The sequence below is a fragment of the Crocodylus porosus genome, unplaced genomic scaffold (genome assembly GCF_001723895.1).
Source record: "Crocodylus porosus isolate Cpor-Errol unplaced genomic scaffold, CroPor_comp1, whole genome shotgun sequence".
Lineage (NCBI taxonomy): Eukaryota > Metazoa > Chordata > Crocodylia > Crocodylidae > Crocodylus > Crocodylus porosus.
The window spans coordinates 53,676,067-53,700,627 of NW_017728931.1; the positions used below are offsets into that span (position 1 = coordinate 53,676,067).

Below are 24,561 nucleotides of genomic sequence, written 5' to 3' on the forward strand. Positions count from 1 at the left end.
GCAGTATTGTAAAGAAGCGTTTGGGGGGTTATTTTTGCAGGTATTTTTTAAGTTCCTAAGTAAGTCCAGATTAAAAATTTAATAAAACATCAGTTATGGCTTCAGACACAAAATTACAACAGCAAAGGACAGAACTTGCAGAAGACTTAAACAACACAGAGCCACTTACATTAAATTTCCCAATTCAGAAAGTAGGAGGTAATGTTTAGTAAAGACAAAAGACAAAGCAGAAGCAGCAAATGTCTTTATTGTGTTAGTCACAAATCCACTGAACACATCAGCAAAGACACACTGTTCCAAGAATACCCATGCTGTAAATTCACAAAATGTTAAAAAATATGCCCTCTTTGTGCCAACTACTCCACCTTTTCCTTATCCCAAGCCCCAAAACCATGAATCTACATGGGGACCACTGGAACAGCATTATATTAAAAAAAAAAAAGACAAAATTAAAGATGGAAGACTAGGTAGTGGAAAACTACTTTAACTGACAAGAGGACTGAAAAAAGAAAAAAGCTGAAAACTTTGGCCAAGAGATTCAATTTAATTCTGTAAGCATATTAGGAGTCAAATGCACTCAGACCCAGAGTTGCTCTATTATTGGGTTTACTTTCCCCATAACTGATAAACAAAACAGTTCTACATTTGTGTCCCCCTAATGACTTGCACATTTGATGGGCCACAGGCTGTAGTGGGAACAAGTTTCCTTCCCTCCAATTTTCAAGTGGATGTAATCCAAAGAAATGCCTCAAAGAAAGCAAGTGCACCCACTGATGAGCTGCCAATCAAGAACAAAAAGGAGCAGGTGGTGCTCTCCCTGACCTGCTTGGACAATATAAAGCACTATGTAAGTGCGCTTGACAGGAGTAGAGCAAGTAACCAAGCCTCAGTAGCAGCCACGATCTGCACATACCATTCAAAAACATAGATTTTCCTTCTGCTGCATGGATGTTGTGGGTAAGGTCTGCCATTTTCAGCACTGCCAGAAGTTCCAGTGTATAACCCAAAGTTATACTGGTCACCCTGGTTGGTTTTGATTTAGAACAGCTATATACTGCTGATCACCCATCCACCCGTACAGGAAATAAAAAGATCTGTGCAACAATAACTGTAGATAGTTCCTTCATCCAGTTAACACTTTACACTTGTCCCACCATACCTACCTATGATTAGACCAAGTTTTTGTCCCAGAGGAATAATACAGACCCCAAAGTTAAAGTTCCGCTTTCTTTACTCATTGGATAGCCAGGTTAACAGTTTTGGTTGAATTAAACTATCTACTGGAAGATTACAATTTCTTGTAAGTCTTCATTTGAAGGAGATGGCCTTTAATACTTGCTGCAACTCTTGGGCAGAGGTAATTGAAAATATTTTATTTTTATATAAATTTGAGCAACTGTAAACCAATCATTGCAATACATGTGATGCTTGGAGGCAAGAGAGTAATTCTCTTTAAAACACCCCACTTCTCTCTAGAGAAGATGAGAGGTACAATGGTTTGTGTTATTGCAATTTCTGGTAAGTAATCAATCCTTTTTCTCATTTAGATGCGGTTTTAGTATAAGGGATTTTATGGTTTACTTCCAAATTTGGCTGACAGTTTGCCAATGAGATTCATGACCTTGGGATTATTTTGGTACTTTGACATATTAGCTGGGTTCTGGGCAACATCTTGGAATGCAACCATAACTTCTGGATCCTACAAAACAAAAAGAACAGATTTATTAAAATTTTACTCTATTACTACAAGGCCTAAAGAGTTAAATCTTCTGACAGTACTAGAGATTGAAGCTGAAGGCAATGCAATGCTGGACACAACTTGATTGATGCCTAAAGCTGAGCAGTGCAAGGCCAGTTCAAGTCATGGATGAAATCTCTAAAAAAAACCCAGGTATTGCTGTACTACATTTTGCAATTCATTAGGTAATCTTTAGTTATTACCAAATTACCATGACAACAATGTGCAAAAAGATATTGCAGGTAGTGTTTTGGAGACTGGCATGTTATTTAGTATATTGGGAACAACTGAATTGTGATAAAACTGCAGAGGGAATGGGATGGAGATATTTAAGCAAAGAGAATTATATCACTTTCCATGAATAGTTTAAGTTAAACTATGGTATTACACAAAGCAAAACATGAGGGAGGGGAGGAAGGATGTAAGCCACACTCAACACAGGAAAAGCAAATCTCTTCCAAACACATGTTAAATTACTGATTCCTTTGCATTTTAAAATGTGTACTGGTAAATCTTAAAAAAACTGCCTTAAAATTTTACTTTAGCATTAAAAAGTAAATCTATTGAGACTAAAAACAAACATAAAGCACACCTAAACATTACTTCAAAGACTTAATAAAAACACCATGCAGAAACTTCCATAAGAGAGAGCGTCCTGAAGGTACCAGTGTGGCTAAGTGAGCACGGTAGCAGATTTTAGACCTTAAATGCTGCCTATATAATGAAAACCATCTATTTTTAAGATTTCATGCAATAATCCTAGAGCATAAAACTAAACACAGTGAAAAAGTCAAAATAAAGATGCAATCTAATGTCTGCATATTCCAACAAAAATGGGGTTGAAGGACCCCACTGTAAGGGGAAGAAAACGGTTAGTGCCCAATTTCACAACCTCTTTAAATCTGCTGTTTCTGAACAGGAGGCACCACCAAACCAACCCATTCTGTAGGGAAGGGGTCAGCAACCTATGGCCTGCAAGCTGGATCTGGCTCATAAACCCATTTCATCTGGTTCATGGCTTTAGTGGTGTTTTTGGCAGCATGGAGAAGCAGCAACTGTAGGAGTTCTCCCCTTGCCACCATGGGGAGAAATAGCAGCCACGAGAGCACACCAGAGTCAGCTCAAGCTGGGTCATTCAAGCCCACAACCTATCAAGGTTGATAACTACCATGGTCGAGCATAAACTGCAGAAAGGCCCTCCAAAGCAAAGTTTCATACTTTGTTTAATCAAAGATTCAGAACTAAATTTCCAAATTTAAAATTGGTTTTAGACCAACCAGCACAAAACCTAGGTTGCCTGGCTTGTTTGATTTCTAGGATTTTCACCTCTGAGTTGACTTTAAGTATGGAATGTTTTGACCTAAGAGGAGTGAGAAAAGTTAACTTTCATAAAGCATGCTCACTAAGGCCATGGCCAGATGAGCATGGACATTTAGTTCCCTGGGGACAAGTAGCAGTGGCACACCTTCGGCACTTGTCTGGACACAGCCTAAGATTTCACAGATTTCATAGACATTAGGGCTGGAAGGGACCTCAGAAGATCGAGTCCAGTCCCCTGCCTGAGGGGCAGGAAGTCAGCTGGGATCATACGATCCCAGTGTGATAATCATCGAAAATTTTCTTGAAGGTGTTCAATGCAGGTGCTTGAACCACCTCTGACGGCAGGCTGTTCCAGACCTTGGGGGCTTGGACAGTAAAGAAATTCTTCCTTATGTCCAGCCTGAAACAGTCTTGTAGTAGTTTATCACCGTTTGACCTCATCATCCCCTGGGGCACTCTGGTGAACAGATGTTCCCCCAGATACCGGTGGTCACCCCGATGAATTTATAGGTGGCCATCAGACTGCCTCTAAGCCTGCACTTTTCCAGGCTAAAGAGCCTCACAGCTCTCAGCCTTTCGTTGTAAGGTCTGTTTTCCTGACTTCTGATCATGCGTGCTCTTCTCCGGACTCTCAACCTTTTCCCCATCCTTTTTGAATTACATTCATTGCCCATTCTTAAACATGTAACACCAATTTTATTTTCACTACTTAATTAAAAGGAGTCATAAATAAAACTTTTTTTTTTGTACTGCTGATACAAAAATGCCTTTGCCCTTTGTACTGTTTGTCTAAGAGCTTTTGAATAAGCCCATGAATCCACGTGTGCACATACTACAGCTTACGTGGCTATCAACACCATAGCGGAGGTTAGAAAGGCAAGTCTGGCTGTAAAGCTTCCAAAACTTAAGCTAAAAAGCTGTATTGGTATTAACTTTTCTGGTGAGCATATGCTCTTAAACACAAATGGTTCATTGCATCAAATTATTGTAATCATTCCATTTTTGCCATGTCTTTTCTAACTTTTAAAGTTTCAGCTGCAATACCCTTGAGTTTTCCATCCCATAATTCCAAAACTTTTTCAAAGGTTTTTGAAGTATTTTGGGAAGACTACTTGAGCTGGTTCTGGTACATGGTTCTGTGCAACCATGCTAGCACCCTGCCTCCACACTAGCAGAACATCATAGTATAAACTGTGCTTAGCCAATAGCTAGTCCAATTCAAAATTGTATTTGAACATCACTGTATTTGTGTACATCATTTGAAGCATTTTAAAAAGTCAATATAAATTTTACAAACATGTTAGGGACATCCAACAATTCTCTGAAGAGGGAAAAGAAAGTTATCTGGTGAAGACAGCCTGTTGTTTTAGATTTCTTCTGACTGAAATTTCAGATGTTTTGTCTCTCCCCAGAAAAAAATGTACTAGGAAGGTGTGAGAAAACCAAGATACTGGATATGAACAAATGGAAACTAGATCCATTTTCTCCCCTCTCTTGAATAAAACTAAAATACTGGCACATACACATCAAGTTCAAACTTAAAAAACTGCCATTTGACCACAAGGAAAACAGTGCTAAATATTTTAAATTTGCTGAATGACCAAGTGCAAGAACAGGTTCTCAACACAGAAGTGGGATGTCTGTAAAAGTCCAAGTAGAATGTGCATGCCCGAAGTGTACTGTGCACTGGTCAAGTTCATGTCCAATGGTCTTTATATACAATATTTTTGTATATTCTTGATATACAATATTTTTATTTTTCACCTTTGTGCCCATTAAGATCTTCTAACAATCCTACAAATCAAAACATTTCACTCAAAACTTAGGTTACACTCATTTGTTCATTATATGCAGATTATGCAACACTGAAGATTGTTAGGCTGAAACATACTAATGCAATAATAAACATTTTTTTTGTCGTAGTGCTTCTTTCTTACATGTCAACCTATCACACTGTGACAGTTCAGAAGGGAAGTCCCCAGTATACAGGACATAACATATTACAGAGATAACATGTTAGGTTGAGATGATGTCAACATCAGAATTTCTAGACTGGGATACTCTGACAACTCCACTAGGAGGAAATATTTGTTGAGGAAAACAAAACCCTAAAGCCTGTTCCAAGGTATGCACTTCTGTGGATTACTATGTTTGGGCATATGGTTCTGAGACATAACCACACTGCAAACAGCTGCCAGTTTACAAGAAGTGATAAGCACCTTACACATGCCAAGAGGTAAATGCCTTTAACATGGGAAATTATAATGCCCAAATAAAGCCAGTGACGTGTATACAACCATATAAAAATACAGAACCCAAAGCAGGAAGAAGCAAGCCATGAAGAGATAGCCTTCAAAAACAAGGGTTAGGAAAGCCATTTGTCTCCTTTCCCCACAATAATGCTCATCTAAACTGTATCAGAAACAGGTTACAAAGTGGTATAAGACTAGATTTAAAAACAAAACAAAACACAAGGTTACTGGCCTTGAAGAGAACACAATAATAAAAGTTAATGTTTTCATTTTTGCCATGTAAAATGCTTACAATGCTTAAAACAAGTCAAAGAAATTGAATTGACCAGGTAGTTATCTTAAAGAGGGTAGCATTTTAGGGACAAGAAAAAAAAAAAATTGTTCACTTAAAAGGGAAGCAGCTTCTTCAAACAGGAGTTCAGACTTCCTGTAAAATTCTAAGACAGAGGTTCTCAATCTTTTTAGGCTCCAAGACCTTCTGAGACAAGGCACCCTTTGGAAGATGTCAACTCTTAGGTTGCATTTGATTTTTGACTACAGAAAAACAGAGCAATTACTTGTTTCAAAGAACTCAGAAAGACCACAGTAGGTTGGAATGTTTTTGAGGCTATGGATTCCTATTTGAAATCTCAGTTTATCTTGAGAATCGTGTTTGCACATCTAACAGTGCTAACATCATGTGGCACCCCTGACAGAATCTCAAGGCAGCCCAGGGTGCTACAGCACCCTGGTTGAGAATCACTGTACTTAGCAGGGGTAGCCAGTAAATGTATACAAAAGCAGCCCTCTTGGCTACTTTTCAAGTCATCTCTATACACAACTATAAATCAGCTCCAAAAACAGAATGAGCTATGACATGATTTAAGTGAAGGCTAGGATTCAGTCACAGGAGTCTTTCTATGCCATATTTACTCATATACCATACACACCATTTCCCCACAAAAAAATCAGTCCTCTAAAATTAGGGTGGGGCATCCTGAACCCTTAAGGAAGCTACAATTTCTGCACTGAAATTGAATCACATAATGGCTGCTCTGGGCTGTGTTCTTCTAGCACAGAAAGGAGGGGCAGAGTGTATCCTTCAGTTATTTTTAACCCAGTTATAGCTGTCAAGCATTAGATACATAGTTCTGAAGCTGCAGCTACAGACTGAGTGATACTGTAGAGTGGGCTCTGCCCCTCCTGCCTGGGGCCAGCATTTAGCCACATAGTTAAGATTCTGGAAAAAATCTTCTCCCTTCATCCTTTGTTACCAAAACAATGTGCACCCTCAAATAATATCCATTATGTGAGTAATATGTTATTAGCTTGTAAAAAAACCCTCCGCAGGTGGGTATGTGATACATGTCAATATGATGGCAAGCATGGGGTTCAGTGTGCCAATGTACTAGTGATTCATTATTAACACACACAATTCTGAAATGATTAAACAAAAAGAGAAATGAAAAATATTTTTATAGACTTCCCATCAGCATTGTTTCTGCTCCACCCATAACTTAAAAAAGGCTGACAAAAGCCCTGGGGCAAACTGGTGAAAGGCTTCTCTACTCTAACACTAACTGGTTTAACAAGGTAGAAATAGGCTTAAAATGGGAAAGTAGACTTTCAGAGATGTAACAGGATTTTCCAGATCAATTCACTGATGCATCTTGCTGATTAAAGTTTTGTACAAGGCAAAAACCACAGCACAAAGCAAAAAAATTCTATAGAGCTAGCCACCTAAGATGTCATAACAGTACAAAGAAAAAAGCGCTGACCTGAGCTTATATATAAATTTTACCAATAAGATCTGTGTGTGCATGTTCAGAGAATAAGTTGTAAAGTCACGTACAGTATGCTCAAATCTTCTAAAAGCCTTTTGAGATAACTTTACTCCATAGGCATTTTTAGATGTGTGACACAGCACCGGGTGCTTTCGAAAGTTCCCAGCGCTGTCACATTATACATTTTTGTATAAATAGTAAAATGCACACCAGCGCTGAGAAAATGGCGGTAGTGCACTTTTGAACTAACACACATCAAAGGTGTTTTAGTTCAAAAGCACACCACTGCTATTTTCCCAGCACCGATGCACATTTCCCCATTTATACAAAAGCATGCGATGCAGCGCCGGCTGCATCAGTTTGCATGCAGATGCGCTGGATCTCCAGTGGCTTGTAGCACAAAATGGTATGTGTATTAATGGCCTATGTGACTGACAAAAACCTCCCAGAAAACAGAGTTCCCTATGCAGGTTATACTTTTGGTTTGGCTTATAACACTATGATAAAATGGGATGTTAAAAGAAAGCGAGCCTCAGCCAGCTAGAGAAAGACCTTTATGTTTATTGGCAGGGTTTCAATATTTGGCTTTTTGGTTCGTTTCCCTTTCAAAGGATTAGATTGAGAAAGATCATGTCTCTACACCCCTGTCTCTCATCCCAGTATTCATGAACATGCATAAAATGAAAGAAAGATTTTCAAGTTCAGTGGCTTCCAACTCTCACCTGCATAGCTGCAAGAACCTCTGGGTCACTGAGAATCTCATTGAGACCAGGCATTCCTGCCATTCCAGGCATACCTCCAGGCATTCCTCCAGGAAAGCCACCTGCAACATACAAAGAATAAGGATACATTTAATGGGGGAAGGAAAAATGGTTTCTAGTTATCTACATTTAAGCACAAGAAGAGACCAAGTCAACCCCATCCAGTAGCAACTCTCCCTGGCCACGAGCATAAGCAAACCCACCTTTCCCGAGAAAGCCAGAAACTTTCTGCTATTAATGCAGGAAGGAGAGAGGGGAGGGAAGAAGGAATACCTGGGAAGCCACCAAATTGAGCTCCTCCTGCCTGTCGCCGGGCTTCTTCCTCCTACAAATAAAAGCATGTCACAGTCTGGAAAAAGTGGTGATATTGCAGACAGTTTTCCAAACACAGTGCAAGTGGCCATATTAGGCACTTCAACCATGGCACCAATAACCATGTAAGTACCTGGATACACACAAAGCCAGGTGATGGTATGTACTGAGGGAGAAAGAAAAAATTGGAGAGAGGAAAACATGCCAGAATAAGTCACTCATGTTCAGTGAAACAAGCTCTCTGCATATGGACAGAAATCACACACTTCAGCTCAAATCAAAAACTGAAAAGGCTTCAGCTTGTTACAGGAAGGGGGCACATGGGAGGATAGTCCAAACACAGGTTCTTTGCAACCATAAGGGGTACAGCTTTCTTTAAAAAGTGGTAATTCTGGTGTACAACCTTGAAACAAGGGAGGTACAAATTACAAGATGTGATAAAACTTGTTTACATACAAAGTGATAAAAGTTAATAGTGATACAAAATTCTGCTCCCAATTTATCAGTTAGTTAAGGAGGGTCACACCCCCTATACTATGTTACAAAAAAAGTACAAAAAGGAAATATATAGCAGAATTTTTCCCCCAAAGGTTAACCTTGAAAACACCATATTATTGATCACACACAGCACTATTTTTAACAGTCAAATAAAAAGCCCACCCTCTGTGCTCTCTCATGTTCTTCTCGTGCTTTCTTTACCCGCTCCATCCTTTCCTTGATTTCTTTTTCTTCCCGCTTTCGCTCATACTTCCTCCGGTGCTCAGCAATTTTCTGAGCCTGAGAAAAGGAACAATGAATATCGCCATGCATATTACAAAGGACACACTGGAAATGCTCATTTTATACTGACATTGATAAATTTCACCGCTGAGCTAGCTCCAAGAAGGTTAAACACACAAACATGGATGGCTTCTGGGCTTTCACATTACAACCTTTTAAAATAGTGTCTAAATACTTCCAAATGTCTACCCATACCCCCCTCAATAGTACCAGGGCCCCAAAGAAAATCTGATTAAGTACACAGTCCTGTCACAGATATATACTATCAGCCCCTGAACTGACTAGCTTGCTTTAGTTCAACTGACTACTGAAAAGCTTTAAAAAGGATGCCAATAACATGGCACCGACAACACTATGAACTTAACCAACACTGTTTACACAGAAGTTCTTTTAAGTCCATAGCCCCAGAACTGAAAAAGGCTATGCATTTAAACTGAACACATTATGCATGTGTCTTATCCTTTAAGAATGCCTTTTAACACAGATAGTTTGACCCCTTTTGGGTCAGATCAAGTTATCAAGTGTAGTCCTTGCGTATTTGTGTAGTTGAGGGTGGAGACTTGCCCAATGCAATGCAGGCAAGCCCCAGTATGAGAATGTACTACAGCCTCCCAGTGTGAGGATCTCAGCTACATGCTTATTTTATGGAGATGTGGGATTTCCCCTTAGCTTCATCCTTTTGGATAACAGCAACCATGAATCATGGGCATCTGAACCCCAAGACCTACGGGCTTGCATGCAAGATGCCTGCCATGGATTTGGGAGCATCCAAAACCCCAGGCTAAAGAGTCTAGGAGGGAAGAAACTTGCTGGTGGTAACATCACACGGACCTGAACAACCGAGCTCTGCACAGTGGATGGAATTCAAAACCAATTTAACTGGATTTGGCCTAAATGAATTTTTTTAAATTTTTTTTTAAAAGGTTCCCATTACCATTTTTGGTACCAAAGTGCCAGCCTGGTATTGCAGTACTTCCAGGCCCAGTGCTTCTTTCTCCTGGGGAAGAAACTACCTCCCCGCACCATTTTATAAGGACCATGCGTGAAAAAAAAAAAAAGGTTCCCATCAGGAACTTTTGTCCCACAGGTCATGCATTTTATAGCTGTGCTCATTGTTGGCTGCATTTAAATCAGCTTCATAGCTGGTTTCCATTACTGAACACATGCTGCTTTTGGCAGCAATTTAATGACAGACAGTGAGCTTTCCTTGTATGTGATTGTAAGACGGGCTTCCCCTCATCCCGCCATGCTGACTGGGGGGAAGAAAACCTATTCAAGTAAAAAGTAAATACAGTAGATGACCTATTGTGCTCTCAGCTGTATGTGTCATTACACCCCAACACAAAACTTCCTTGTTGTGAGTGGCAAAGTAACCACTCAAGTCCTTGTATAGTAGTAAATAAGCAGCTAAGCCACTTTCAAAGCCAAGCAGCAACTTGGGTTTTATGGTTGCAGCCTTGAAATTGACAGCTGCTAGTCAATTTTTTCAATTATTATGCAGTTAAAATAGAGAACAATCACCAAAAGACAGGAGCTGAGAAATGCTATGCACTTAAACAATTTAAACATTTGATCACTCTGTAGGTAACATATCAGCTGCTGATAAAATATTGAGACCAGCATTGTGTTACCGTCATTAAGTAAATTATATACTTATCTGATATGAATATATGAAGATGACCATACTTTGGTTTGCAACAGACAAGAGATCCCAGGAGATCAGCAGGCTCATTCATGGGACAGTTTAAGCTTGTAAAATAGTTAAGAAGTTGTATCAGTAGAAAATGCCTTTTATAGGGGTATGGTATACAGATTAAGCCATGCTGCTGAGTACAGGAATTTGTTTGTAGTGTAAGTACCTGCCTACCTTGAAAGATTATAACTGCTTTTAAAAGGAAAGCATATGCTGCCCCCTTGCGGGAAACCAGCAGAAGCATTTATCATCATAACTATATTGAGAATATTGCCTCTTAATTTCCACAAGTGCAGAATAAATCCCCAGTGCTACTAAATCTCAAGGACTTAATGCTCACTAAAGCATTTTGAAGCACTGAGCATTTGGACCCAAGGTTATGAAACTATCTTAGATCAGAACTCCAAAGAACAAGAGAGCTACACAGGTGGGTTTGTAATGTTATTATATACAGGAAACTTTCAGACATCCTGTTTCCTACAACTGTCCATGGGGAGGAAGAAACTAAAGTAGCTGGAGTCACAGAATGACTTTATAATCTAGTCTGGAAACATCAGAGGCTGCAAAGACACTGATGTAGTTCTACTGGACACTTTTCTAGAAAGTTTACAGTGTGCCGTGCAAGATTAAGGTCACCACAGAGATGCCAATAGATTCACTCCTTGATCAGACTCTACTTACTCTGGGCTGCACCTCCTTTAACATGGCACTAGCCTCTTCATCATAATCCAGTTTACATGCCAAAGCAAGATCATGTGCAGCCTCCTCCCAGTGACCCAGAAGCCTGGAATTGAGAAGATGTTAACAGAGATGTTGCCCCACAGATTCTCTTCCCTTCCTTCCCGTGAAAGTACTTGCAACTAATGATAACAGCATTAGCCTTTTAAGGGTGAATACAACAGTATCCGATTGGTTACTGAAAACACCAGAACTTGCTGATAAGTCACTGTTCATCACAGAAACCAAATCGGAAAAACTAGTGAGGAATATTTCCATCCTTTATACCACCAAAACAGCCACTTCTGATGGAAGAGAAGCCTAACTGGCTTCAGAGCTTTTGTTTGCGTCACAATTCTCAACTGCGCAAAAAAAGACTGCTGTTAGAAAAGAAGATATTCCTAAAGGAAAGGGTGGAGGTGTATTATATCTATAACAGGTACCACATCACTGTACAAAAATTTAGTTGGATGATAGCATGTCTAGAGGATCAAACACCTAATTTTTTAACATGGGCAGAGCTATCCATCCAGCCAGGTCTTAAGACCATTCAGTGCTGGCCAGACCCATAAATTTTCATGAAAAAATTGTAAAGCCAGGATAGTAATTTTTTCTCAGTCTTTCAGAAATGCCTAAACCAGATGATAACTATTTACATGCCAGAGATGCATCTGATCTCCAAAATATGCAACTGGCATAGTTATGCATGTTGATCAGCCAGGGAAGCGGTGGTATATACATTAGAGGCTCATCCACACAGAAATTGTTTATGTTTCAGAGGGAAAGCCCTTTGCAGAGAGAATTCATCAACAGGAGACTGTCACTTAGAAGGTATTTTTCACTCCTTAGATAGCAGAATAGCTGAGAAAAATGCAAGTAACATTTTCTATCTAAGAAGAAGTCATATGCAAGGACGTTAAGTATTTCTACATCCCAGGAATACAAAACTGAATTAAGAACTCTTAATATGACAGTCATGCTTATCTCAGGGTAAGAAGTCATCACAATATGCACAACATACACATACAACTTGAAGACTGAATGGGAAAATAAGACATAAAAATGTCTTTGGAGAAAGCTCCTTGTCTAGAATTATTGACATTGCTGGCCAGGGGCAGGCAGCTATTTCAGGTGGGGAGCCACTTACTGAGTTTTAGCAAGCTGTCAAGGGGAGCAAGGGTAGTCCCGCCCTGAGCGCCATCTTGGGACTGGAAGTCCAGCCCCCTAACCCCTGACCTTTGCCATGGGAAGTCCCTCCCCCTGCCCCGAGAAGTACTCCTTTTGGGAAGGGGGCTTGCCATCTTGGAACTGGAAAAAAAAAATTGTATACTAAAAATCAAATGTTGATAACATGTTTTAATTTTATTTTTAAAAATATTTTTGTCCTGATTTGTGTGTGCTGTTGTGTATAGAGAGCTGATTGTATAATAGCTCAAAATTAAGTCTTACTTTTGTATATTGATGGGGACCGTGGAGGGGTGGGGAGTGTGGAGGGTGAGGGTGTCCCATGCTGCCACTGCTGAGCCCAGATGGGCAAGCCAGGAGCAGGCACATGCACACAGGGTCAGAGCTGTGCAGCACGGTTCCCCGCCAGTACTGCTTGGATGAGGCAACCAGAAAAGAGCCACCTACCACCTGGGCAGTCTAGAAAGACAGTTCAGCTGCAGAGCCACCCCAGCCCTGCTGTGCATCCAGAGGGTGGCAGGGTGCGCCACAGCTGGACTGTGCCTGGGACATGGGACTAAGGGACCTGCCACAGGCTGAATCCAGCCTGCAGGCCATATTTTGCCCACTCCTGGTCTAGGTCCACAGTTGGAGGAAAGCTGGGTAAACTGTACAGCAGTGCTGTCGAAATTTTAAGTGGCTGGAGGGGCCACGCTACTGCAAGCCACAGGCCCCTAAGCCAACCCCCAAGGCAGGAGCAGGAAGTGCAAGCTGAGAGAATAGTTGAGGAGCTCAGGAGACCCCAGTTACAGCAGCATCTAGAGCAATAGGTGGAGCACTAGTCAGGTACAAGCCCCAGGCTGCCATGAAGCCCACTAGCTGCCAGTGGACAGCCCTACTGTAGAGGAAATGAGTGAGTGGGACTGTTCACTAGTGCTGCTGTCTAGTGTGAAAAGCAGGGTGAGACTTCCACGCCCCCGCCCATTTTTGTGTTTTTTGCAATCTGTTCTCCAGCTTATGGTTAAGTGTGTATGATTTATTTTCCTTGTTGAATGATTTTTTTTTCTATGTTAGATACTTTAATAATTGTCTGTGGTTAAGGTTATTTTCAGAATGATTGATAATTACTAACATGTTTCTTCTATGGAGGAGGCAATCGATAGTATTCTACATACATTTTCCTCTTCTGAAGCTGCAAGGTCTGGTCTGGGACATGAGGAATTAAGGTTTCCTGGGATAAGGAGTTACCCCAAGGGGAAATCCTTCTCTGTTTCTTGTAAACATACAGCAAAGCAGTGGAGAGGGGCTTGGGGACAAGGAGCATCCCAACATCACACTACCATAGCATACACAGTTTGTTACAGACAGTTAAGCCAACTGGTAGTTGAACATTATGGCTGGTTAGTTTGCATAGCTCTGTACCTTTAAATATTCCTTAAAAAGGTCATTTTCACTATTTAAATATATTAAAAGTATTCTTTAAAAAACAAAAAACCCCAAAAAACAAACCCAGAACTGAAGCAATAACAAGTTCTTTATTTATTTTTTAGGGTTTGTTTGTTTTTTAATTTTATAATAAGAGTTGAGATATTCCATTATCTTGTTGGCCAAATGCCTGTTATAACAGCTACACTCCGCATAACTACATCTTAAAATTTCAGCTAGGACTTGTAGTAAACGCTACTCTTCCCAAGAAGTTTAACTTTATTCACATAAACTGCTTTGAAATCCTTTAGAAAAAAGAGAATTATATTCCACAAAAATCATGGCCCTATAACTTAGGCTGTTCAGTGACCAATGAGAAGACATGCAATAGTTTTTAGCACATCTAGTACCAGTACCAGCGTTATCTCCCTTCTCACCAAAAAGCTTCAGCCACCCAAACTTAATCACAGGCAATAATTCATTATGCTATGACTTCAAAGTACTACAGCACCACACAACAGACTCTACAATGGAAACACAGTGGAAAAGTAACGGAGGTGAATTGTGGCTGCAATTCTTTACCTGTGTGCTTTCCCCCGCCACTTGTAGGTCTGTGCTGAATCTGGGTTAATGGTAATGGCTCTGTCACAATCTCTAATGGCAGCATTTGGCTTCTGCAGTTTCACAAAAACACTGTAAGGAGGACAAAATGTAATGTGCATATTCAACCACCACTAAACTCTTCATCAGAAATGGTTCCAGTGTTTTTCATACAATCAACTTCAAGAGGTGAGAGAATAAGACACACATTTAAAGAACTCTAATGCAAACTGATTTTGAGATGCAAGAGGCCTGTGTCTCCACCTTCCCCGCTCCCACTAATATTCAGAGTTTATCACCAAATAGTGTCATGGTCAAGCCAATTTTGTTCCTTTTTCTCTTTTTAGCAATAATGAAGCAGAGAGGAGAACAAAGCCACCAGACTCTCACAAAAAAACCCCACACAAAAGCAAGCAGACCATCTTACAGTTGAATTTTCTTTAGAGCTAAATATTTGTGAAAAGGTTTATTCCTTAAATGCAGAACTCAGTTAAACGAACTGGTAGCACCAGGGGATCACAAGGACTCGACTATCCTACCTTCCAGGAGGTGGTTTCCCAACCAAATAGCCCCCCAAAACCCACTCAAACAGTAGGCAGAAAGGTGAAGAGGGATGTGGGGCTGAAGGAGATGCTACATGGGGCACAAAGAAGAGGCCCAGAGCATCTAGATATCTGAGAATTAAGCCTGCGACCTTGAACTACTGTGATTTTCTGTAGTGTTGAAACAGCTTTCTGAATGAAGACATCAGGGTTAACAAATTCCAAGCATTTCCTTCACTGTTTTTTTTAATGGGAGTATACCAAAACTCTATCAATAGGCCCACCCCAGATAAGAGGAAGAAAACAGTAAGAAACAATGGATGTTTAAGCCTTAACCTAGGATGGTACAAGAAGCTAAACATTTAAAATAGTTTGAATGCCTTCTGACATAGGTTTTCAAAGTGACAAAGACAATAGCCTGTTGCATCAGTTATGAACTAGCTGTGGACAAAAGAAGAGCTGTAGTTCCCATAGTGTAAGTGAGCAGGTATTTTTTTCTAAGCTGATCTATTGTGAGATGAAAAACTAAGACCAGGTAACATTTTGGATCTCCCAAGTGTAAGGGTGGGACTGAAACTTTTAGTTTAACATATAGGGTATTTTCTGTTATGTCACAGCTATTGTTTCATTATTCTGCAACTTCAGTATTAGGATTCAGTCAAGCTTTTTGTATTCTTTACATAAGAGCATAGTTTAAGTTAATTATTTTGTCTGCATCAGTTTACCAACATGTTTTGATGATAAAGTAACTGAAGTTTTGTCCATCTCCAAGAGTGCAACCACTGGCAGGTGCCTGGAGCTACAAGTGGCACTGGGAAGGGTCCTTCCCGGGTAACACCAGAAAGAGACCCATGAGAACCAATGTAATCACAGAGAATGTTGATACCCAAGCATTCGTATCGGCCAAGATTAACTTAGATATAAAACAAAGTTAGGGACTATACATATGCAAACTTTGATATAGGAGTCTGGGGAAAAGAGGCCAGCCATGCACAGACATGAACTAAGGCCTTCCCTAAGGTGAAGGCCAATATAACCCTGTCCCATTATTTTAGGGTTAAGTCTAAATGAAGTGAGATGTAAAACTAGAAGGACTATTTACTTCTGCCAAGGTTCAAAGTATGCTTGTTTTCCCCCCCTCTCTCTTCATTCAGCCTATCCACATCAAATCTGAGACAGAACTTTGTTTTTCCCTTGCACTGTGACACCTGTAGAAAGATCATGAAAATGCATCAGTAGTTTGGTGCTACTCACCTAGCTCGTTTAGCATACAAGATGGCCAAACGAGGATTCAACTTGATAGCTGCTGTGAACAAATCAATGGCTTGCTGAAGTTCACCTGAAAGCCGATATAAATACCATTTCAAAACCACCACACACTAAGATTAAAAGAAAGTTCCCACCTTTCTTAGGCAGATTTGTGCACTCAGGCATACCTTAAAAAGACAACACAAAACATCATTATAATAAGAGCCACATGTTTCTGGAACACTAATTATTATTGCTAAAAACAGACAACGATTGCTATGACATGAAAGAAAAATCCTCTATTTTCAGTTCAGTTTGTGCATTTGGCATTGTGTCTGGTCAGGTATGCAAACCCTTTCTTTATATGGGTCTTTAACAGGAAAGAATTTATTTTTAAAATTACAGGTGTACAATTATAAAACCAACAAGAGGCAAGGACTTAACGGTACAATATTCAAAGCCAACATGAAATTTAGTCATCTTAAAAAGTTATTATAATACAACTGAAGGCAGATATTCTGGACCAAAACGCATACTCCTGCCATTAATGTTAAAAAGAGGTGAATTTTTTAAAAAGGTTACCAGTCTAGTTAGTATTGTGCTGGAAACTGCAAGTGAGAGAACAGTGAAATAAACCTTGGTCATACCCAGTTCAATATCCCTTTCAGCATCCACCCTCTGCCACTGTGATACAGCATACTGGGCAAGATAGACCTATGCTATGACCCAGTAAATGGTAGTTTTTATATTCTTATTGGGGAGGACAAAAAATATTTGAAATTCTGAAATCAGGCTGCTACACAAAATAATGTTGTTTTAGGCTGTATTTAGGGTGAGTAAACAAAATATATTTTAAAGGTTTTACACTATTACAAATTTAACAGTTGAAATTACAGTAAAAATAAAGCCCTTTCAAAACTCAGACAACTCCGTACTAATATGAGAACACTGAAACAGCTTACAAATTAAGTTTCTAACTGCCAAAATAAACAGCAGCACAACTTAAGTTTCACCATTAAAATACAACAGTAATTCCCAAAGTTTGTGTTGTAACATACTAGCATGCGGCAAGAACACCAGCCCTGTGTGGTGGGCTTAGGTCCACAGACCAGTGAGTGAAGCATGCTGCTACTTTTAAACTCAGAAGAAAAAAAAAGTAGCCCCAGGTATCAAAAGTTTAGGAAATGCTGGGTGCCTCTACACAAGATGCTTAATGCCCATTGAACTAATTCTACTGCACATTAGATTAGTCCAATGCGCATTAAGCATCATGCAACAAGCATTCATTTGTTTTGGTAATGCGCAGTAGTGCTGATAATGGCACATTAAGCTAGTACCTGTTATTACAAGTACTAAACTTAATACGCCAAAATTACGGCGTGTTAATGAATGTGGACACGTCCACTGAAATGGAGTTAATGCACATGGCCTAGAGCATGCCATATGCACCCATGTACAAACTAGCCACACTGAAGTCTGGAGTTGTAGAATAATCATTTAAAAACAAACACTAGTTTCTTTGCTCAAAAAGAAGCAGGCTGAGGGGAAAGAGTTCTGCCAGGCAAGAAGAGCAATAGTCATAATGAAGTCAAAAGCCAGGAGAAGACTACTGCTAGATGGTCCCCCTTCTGCACTTCAAATGGTACCATTTTGCTGGGCATCTCTTGGGAGGAAGGCTAAATTCATCTGAAATGCAATACAAAAATGAATTCTGCCAAAAGTGCTTTTAAACAACCCACTCTCTAGCCACACTCCTTTCTTCCTGCTGGAAGCATTCCAGAATACGTTAAATCAGAATTTAATGGGCCATCAAATAGACACCACATCAGAAGACAGCAGCTAAATTCTAACATACATATTAAATCATGCAGCTACTCACCTTCACCAAGGGCATTAATGGCTTCCATCTTCTTCTCATTTGCCTGGTCCATCATCTCTTCAGTTACCTAAAAAAAAAGCAGCAAAGTCTCTACACCAAAAGCAGTGGGCCCAGAGTGGTCAGTGAAGGGAACTACAGTTCTTTAACTCTAGAAGACCCAGATTAATTTGAGCTGAAGACAGCACCTTTGAGAATGTGCTCTGCCTTCATTGCTCAAACTGTTCAAATTCATTACATCTAATTTTTAACAACTCATAGATGTTCTAGGAACAAAAAGTCATAATGGCTCATTTTCTTCTTGGCACGCCCAGTTATCTTCTCAATGAAGCTAATAGGAGTTTTGATGCAGCCTCTGTTGGAAGCTGGCCTTGAGTTAGAAAACTTATTGGCCTAAAATTAAGGTTTTTCCTAATTAGAAGGAAGAACTAAAGACACCCAAATCACAGACTGGTTATCTAAAAAGACATATCTTTCCTTTAGAGCAGAGGTGGACAAACTGTGGCACAAGAACTGCAGGATGCATGGGCAGCCTGTGTCTGGCATGCACTACATCATGAAGGAGACAGGCAGCATGGCAACAGATAGAACAGTAAGCAAAGCAGAAGATTAGGCAGAGGAAGGGCATGGAAGTGGTACCGAGGAAGGCCATGGGCCTAATCTGTGATATGCTTGCCAAAAAAAGTTGGCCTCTATTGCTTTAGAGTTTGATTCCGAGTCAAGATACAGAAGTAGCAACTTCCCCAGTGCATCACAAGCTAAAGTTGCTGCATTTACCTCCACATTTTCGTCTCCCATTTCTTGAGGCTCTTCACTGTCTGGTTCAATCACTCCCTCATTGTCAATTTCTGTGAAAAAAGTTAGTGATTTGAACACTAATATAACAAGATTAATAATTCTTCCATCAACAGACAAGAGTAGAAAAGCTAGAGTCATTAAAAAGGTAATAGTTGCACTAACAGTAGTTATCTTCCTCACCCAAGTCACTCTCTTCACTCTGAGGCTCAGGTGGCTTAGCTGGCTCTTCTGGTGGCTTGTCCGCTTCGTCCTAGTGAAGAATAGACAGGAAGTCATGCATATTTATCATCTATTGGCTAGACCCTATATCCATAGCAATTCTAGGACACTTGAAAACTCTAACTATAACATCATCAAGAACAAAAGTATATTCCACTACAACCAAAGTGCTTGTTTTTTTGGATTTAAAACACAACTCTACCCAACACATGCAAACACTGCCTGAGACTAGCTAAAATTTGGAACAGAGAACTCAATTTAGGATACACTTTATAAATCAGAACATAGTCCTCTCTCAAGATTTGCTCTCAGAATCAATGACTAAGTTAGCCAGCCCAAACAATATTATCCACTTCAGACACAGCAATGCAATGAGCATGAACTAGCTCCTACCTGGTGGGCTCAACAGAACAAAGTGTTGAATTAACTAGAGACTGCTTCTCTTACCTCTCCACTTCATTTCTTCTGAGTCAGAAATTCTCTAACAATTCTAACATGCATCCTTTCCTGTTAAATCAGCCCAGATAGAAAAACCATTAAAGCAATATTATCCCACAGACATTCAGAATGCCACTGCAAAGACTACTTTTTCTTAGCCCTTTGTTTTGCCCACATCACTCCTCTCTCTGGATCCTTCCACTGTGACAAACATGACAGAAGTGGCCAAACTTCTTAGCCCTTCTTGTTGCAAACCAGAATCTTGGCGTGGATGAGAGCTGTAAGAACACAACATTGCCAAGTGTGGCATATGCCCCAGAATCAATGTGCCACCCTAATTCAAACAGTAATTTATCATTAGATAGCTTCTTAGAGAAAATTATAAAAAACTGGAAGGGAAGGGTTTGGGGGGTGGAAAATCAAATGGCAAATAATAGGCATCTAGATAGATCTGGCCACTCTTTTCCTCCTATTTATTACCCTTTCTTCAGAAACTGCATTTAAACAACCCAAGGGCTATAGTTTCACTATCCCCAAAATATAAACTGGCTTGTCCTCACTGTCAGGCCCCATCACAGTCTATAAAAACATGGAACTGGAAGGGCCACTAAGTCCAAGCCCCTGCAATTACAACACTACATATTGTCTATACCTACACAAAATGCCTCATTCCCCATGGAGATACCATTCCCACCCCACCTCAAACTGGCCAACAATGCCAACTTTCATTACCTACTAATAAAACTTTCACACAAACAGCACTTCTCTAAAGCTTACCATAAACATCCCCCAAAGCTACCTCATTACCCACTCTTAAATTATACTTTGAAAATATTTTTGCTGCAATGAGTATAAAACATTTAACAGTTCAGCTGCTTTTGCCATTTCCTATCATGCTGATCAACTGCCTCTGTTTCTTTATACTTCCTATGTCTGCATGCTGAACCATAGCTTCATCTTGCTAAGTATCCTGTGTCACAGTGAAGAGTGGATGGTGAAAGGGAGAGTGAACAGAGTATGACCAGGGTTTTTCCCACTGTTCCTCTCTCACTTGCAGCCTCCAGCATTTAGTGTCTAGGAAGTTCTGATTTAGAGGCTGAACCTGTAACTCTCATGGTCAGTAACTAGAAGATGCACCTTGCCTCCAACAATCTGTCCAACTGCTTTTTAAATCTGGCTAAACCATCAGTGTACACAGTATTTGGTGGGAAGGACCACTCTTTTGTTCATTGTGTGTAGTAGCTGGATGAAAACACCATCTGAGGTACACTGGGAAGAGTGGTCTTTAGCAAAAAGGTATTCACTACCTACTACAAGTAGATCAGTCTGAAGCTGTCACAGTTCAAACTCTGTAGAGACGCCCTATTTAAAAGCTTCTATAAATTCACTTGTCCCACTGAAAACTTTGAACAGGTTTCCCCCCTGAGATACTACGATTTTTCTGTCAAACTATTCCCCCCCGCCCCCCCGGCGATAAAAATGCACTCTTACCTTAACCGTCTCCTCTTCAGATGCACTGGCTGGAGCAGGTGGTACCGTACCTCCCATGCTTTTTAGGAAAGGAGGAGGAATAGGGAGAACAAAAATTAAAGACTAGATTAATCAAGTACAGGCCTTTCAGCAGGATTTGAGCATAGAATAAGAAAAGACTGTCCCAAAGGTAGAAGTAAAACCAAACTATCACTGTTGTCAAAGTAAAAGCACTGAACAGCAAAAGCCAGACCTACAGTAAGTAACAACAGTTAGTTCCAACTCAGTTGGCCTTTCTGTTTTAAACTCCCTAGTTTACACTACCTGTTTCTTTTTTGAAAAGAATATCTGTCAATCTGCCTGAAATACCTTGTTCTTTTCTTTGATCTATAAACAAAATTTGAGTAAAGAAGGCTGAAATGCTAACCAAATTTTATCCAAGTTACTTCAAAAAAAAGTTAATAATTTTTACTAGATAGGAACGCAGTCTGATGGAGAAGCCTAGTTAAATCCTAGCCGTCTGAAAACAGTATACTGCTATGCTCAATCATACTTTCTTATTAAAAGCTCTCATGAAAGGCCTGCACATACACAAAAAAAAATACTGAATCTTAATATTCATAAAACAATGCAGGCACAGAGAGAACTAAAGAAAATCTGTTACATCATCACAACATCTAAATGTTCTTCGCCACTGGTAGGCAAGACATGCTGTTTATGTTGGCACAGTCCCTTTAACAGCACAAACTGTTCTACTGCATTAAGACTCTAGATGAGCAGGGTTCAGAAAGTACAGCTTAATAAGGATCATTAGGGTAAGTGGGTATGTCCTCTAACTACTGGGAAGCACTGCATACACCCTTAGTAAATTAAGTCACTCAGTGTATGCTATATCAAGGAGTTCTGCATTCTGAAAATGCCTTAAAAAACCCCCCTAGATATGAGTACTGCCACTTGACAACACTCCTCCTAATCTTTTTTTCCCCTTTCAGAAAACAGCTACAACTTCTCCACTAGCTGTTTCTTCAACTCTCCTAATAGTACAAATGATCAATACCATACTAATGATGAGTAGAAACAGGCATAGTGCATGGCCTGCAGTCCCGAGAGACTCCTGTTCTACATGCTCAGAAAACCTACCACTTGAGTTTTAAACAGCTTGAATGTATAATGGTTACTGGCACTACAAATAGTGCCAACTTGGACAATACCCAGAACTTAAGAGCATTAGATGGATACATATGGATCTTAAGTGCATTTCAGTGCTACTCTGAAAGCTTAATAAAAGAAGAAAAGTGTTTACAAGAAAGACTGCCTCATCTGCTCAACCTGAGGAGGGACTGATGACACTATAGTTTTACACTAAGTTTTTCAATCATTTACCCCAAAAAGGCAATAAATGCAGACATGAAACCTTGTATTATTTGCAAAACGTGACTTAAGACCCCCAAGCAAATGAGAAATACAGATCTCCATGTGTCTGGAGATCTGGTGCCAAATTTCCAGACCCACAGAGTCCCCCCCACCCACAGATGACAAGGCCTCACACACTGGATCTGACTGTCATGCATGGCTGACCTTGTCACACAGTGGGTCCAGCCCAACAGGCCTGATCTGGTGCGTGGGGCTGGCAGCAGGCATGGCTCCCTAGTTGTTATTATAAAAGTTTTTTTTTCTTCATGCTGCCTTCCAAATACAGGATGCATACTGTATACAAAGGCATGGCGTATACAAGAAAATAAGAGTACATCGTTTTAAAAAACCCTAATAAACAACCCAATGAATTCTGTATACTTGTACATCTAGATGTGTAAAGTGAGGACTTGATGTTCATTGAGAAAGTTTCTTGCATTCAGGAGTTTAAATGTGAATGTTCAACTTGAAACAATCAGTTCCGAAAGCAGAAAAAAAGAAAAAGATGATCCAAACGGGGGGGCCTGATTAAGATGAGTTATTAGCTGAACCGCTGCAAAATGGGCATTACAGCCATTTCCCCTATAGTGTCTTCAACACCTAAGACAGCAGTAGTCTAAGACATTCTACTTTGGTGTTTTGGGGTGTGTTTTTTTTTGTTATTTTGTTTTTAAACAGGTATGGGCTTTTAAACAGATACTAAGTCTGACAGAATAAAAAAACATGAACTTCCTCCTTGCAGCCAAGCCCTTTCCCTGCACTTCCCATATCTACACACAGAACGATTCTAGCTGTCAGGACCCAACAGACACTCCCTCTCTGGTTCTCCAAACTCACCAAGCCTGGGTACAGCTGATTCTGATGGGGGGGGGGGGGAGATACAGAGATATTCACTGTGAGAAACACCTGGGTTAGGTCACCTCCAAATCCAAAATAAAAACACTACCTGGAGCCATAAATACAGCGCACGTGTACTGTAGCTGCCTGGCCTTAGGAAATGGGAAGCTGCTTGAAGCAAGGGGTTCTACACGCATGTAGCAAGAGGCAGTTGGTGTGCGGTGCTACAGCAGTGGTTTACAACCTGTGGTCTATGGACCCCTGGGGGTCTGCAGACTATGTCTAATGGGTCTGCAGAAAGGGACTGATTGATCAATCAAAAGCAAGTGAATGCCTGCACTTACAACTCAAAGGGGTCCATACCTCCAACTGAAATTGCCAAAGGGGTTCACCAATAAAAAAGGTTGAAAACCACTGTGCTAGAACTTAAGAACTGCCATTGATGGGGTCAGACCATAGGTGCCTCCTGCCCAGGTTCCTGTATTACCTGGCTCTTCAACAAACCAGAAACTTTCCAGTACTTTGTCAGCTGTGACCCTGGACTTCAGTTGTGTTTTCTAACTCCTGTAAAGGAGGTCACGGCCTCCTCTTTTGGGAAACTAGTCACTCCTAACAAGCAGTCCCACTGGCCGCTTGATGAACACCCTCCAATAAAAGGGCCTGTATGTCACACAGTGGCAAAGAGCAGAGGCTGAAAAGAGTAAACTGGGAATCTGGGACTGCAAGCCCCCCGCCCCTCACTCCCCTGCTCAAGTGCAAAGGATGCCTCCTTCCCCCTCAAGGACAGGCTGGAAGCTGGCCGAGCCCCCAGGCAGCAACCCTGACAGTGTTGGCTCCGAGAAACGCGAGGTTTGCTCACCCCCCGGCCACGTGTGGCCGCGGGCTCCATCCCGGGGCAGGGCTGAGGCAGGCCACCACCAGAGGAGCTCTGCAGCTCCCCCACCCCCACGCTCCCGGGAGGTGCAAGGAGCTGTCCCCTCCCGGCGCCCTGCGGGAGACATAAAGCCCTTCTTTCCCTCAGTCTGAAGCGGCCTCCTCGCCTCGCGGGGAGACCCCTAGTCCTAGCCCGTCTTACTCCGCGGCCGCTTAGGACTTGGGAGCCCCTCCCGGGCCGCTTCTTCAAAACGTAGCAAGCCCCGCCTCCCTGGGAGCCCCCCCGTCCCCTCCAAACTCCGGAGCGCGGGCGCCGCTCCCT

The 24,561-nt window shown here is 40.9% G+C and overlaps 1 protein-coding gene across 3 annotated transcripts; it reads right to left on the reverse strand.

Annotated features, from left to right (window-relative positions):
• Positions 1-229: 229 nt before the first annotated feature.
• ST13 (suppression of tumorigenicity 13 (colon carcinoma) (Hsp70 interacting protein)) lies at positions 230-21,331 on the reverse strand. 3 transcript variants are annotated; one of them, XM_019544988.1, is made up of 11 exons: positions 21,138-21,245; positions 19,152-19,239; positions 18,969-19,066; positions 18,195-18,261; positions 16,322-16,406; positions 14,508-14,618; positions 11,301-11,403; positions 8,807-8,923; positions 8,108-8,159; positions 7,796-7,896; positions 230-1,699 (listed from the first exon to the last, which is right to left on the reverse strand). In XM_019544988.1, the coding sequence occupies exons 1-11, from the start codon at positions 21,192-21,194 to the stop codon at positions 1,571-1,573; spliced, it is 1,008 nt and encodes a 335-aa protein (XP_019400533.1). In that variant the 5' UTR covers positions 21,195-21,245; the 3' UTR covers positions 230-1,570. The 3 variants fall into 3 exon arrangements, with proteins under 3 accessions (XP_019400533.1, XP_019400534.1, XP_019400535.1); XM_019544989.1 differs by having other exon boundaries at positions 18,969-19,039; positions 19,170-19,239; positions 21,138-21,234; XM_019544990.1 differs by lacking the exons at positions 230-1,699; positions 7,796-7,896 and adding an exon at positions 7,949-8,037 and having other exon boundaries at positions 21,138-21,331.
• Positions 21,332-24,561: the final 3,230 nt, after the last annotated feature.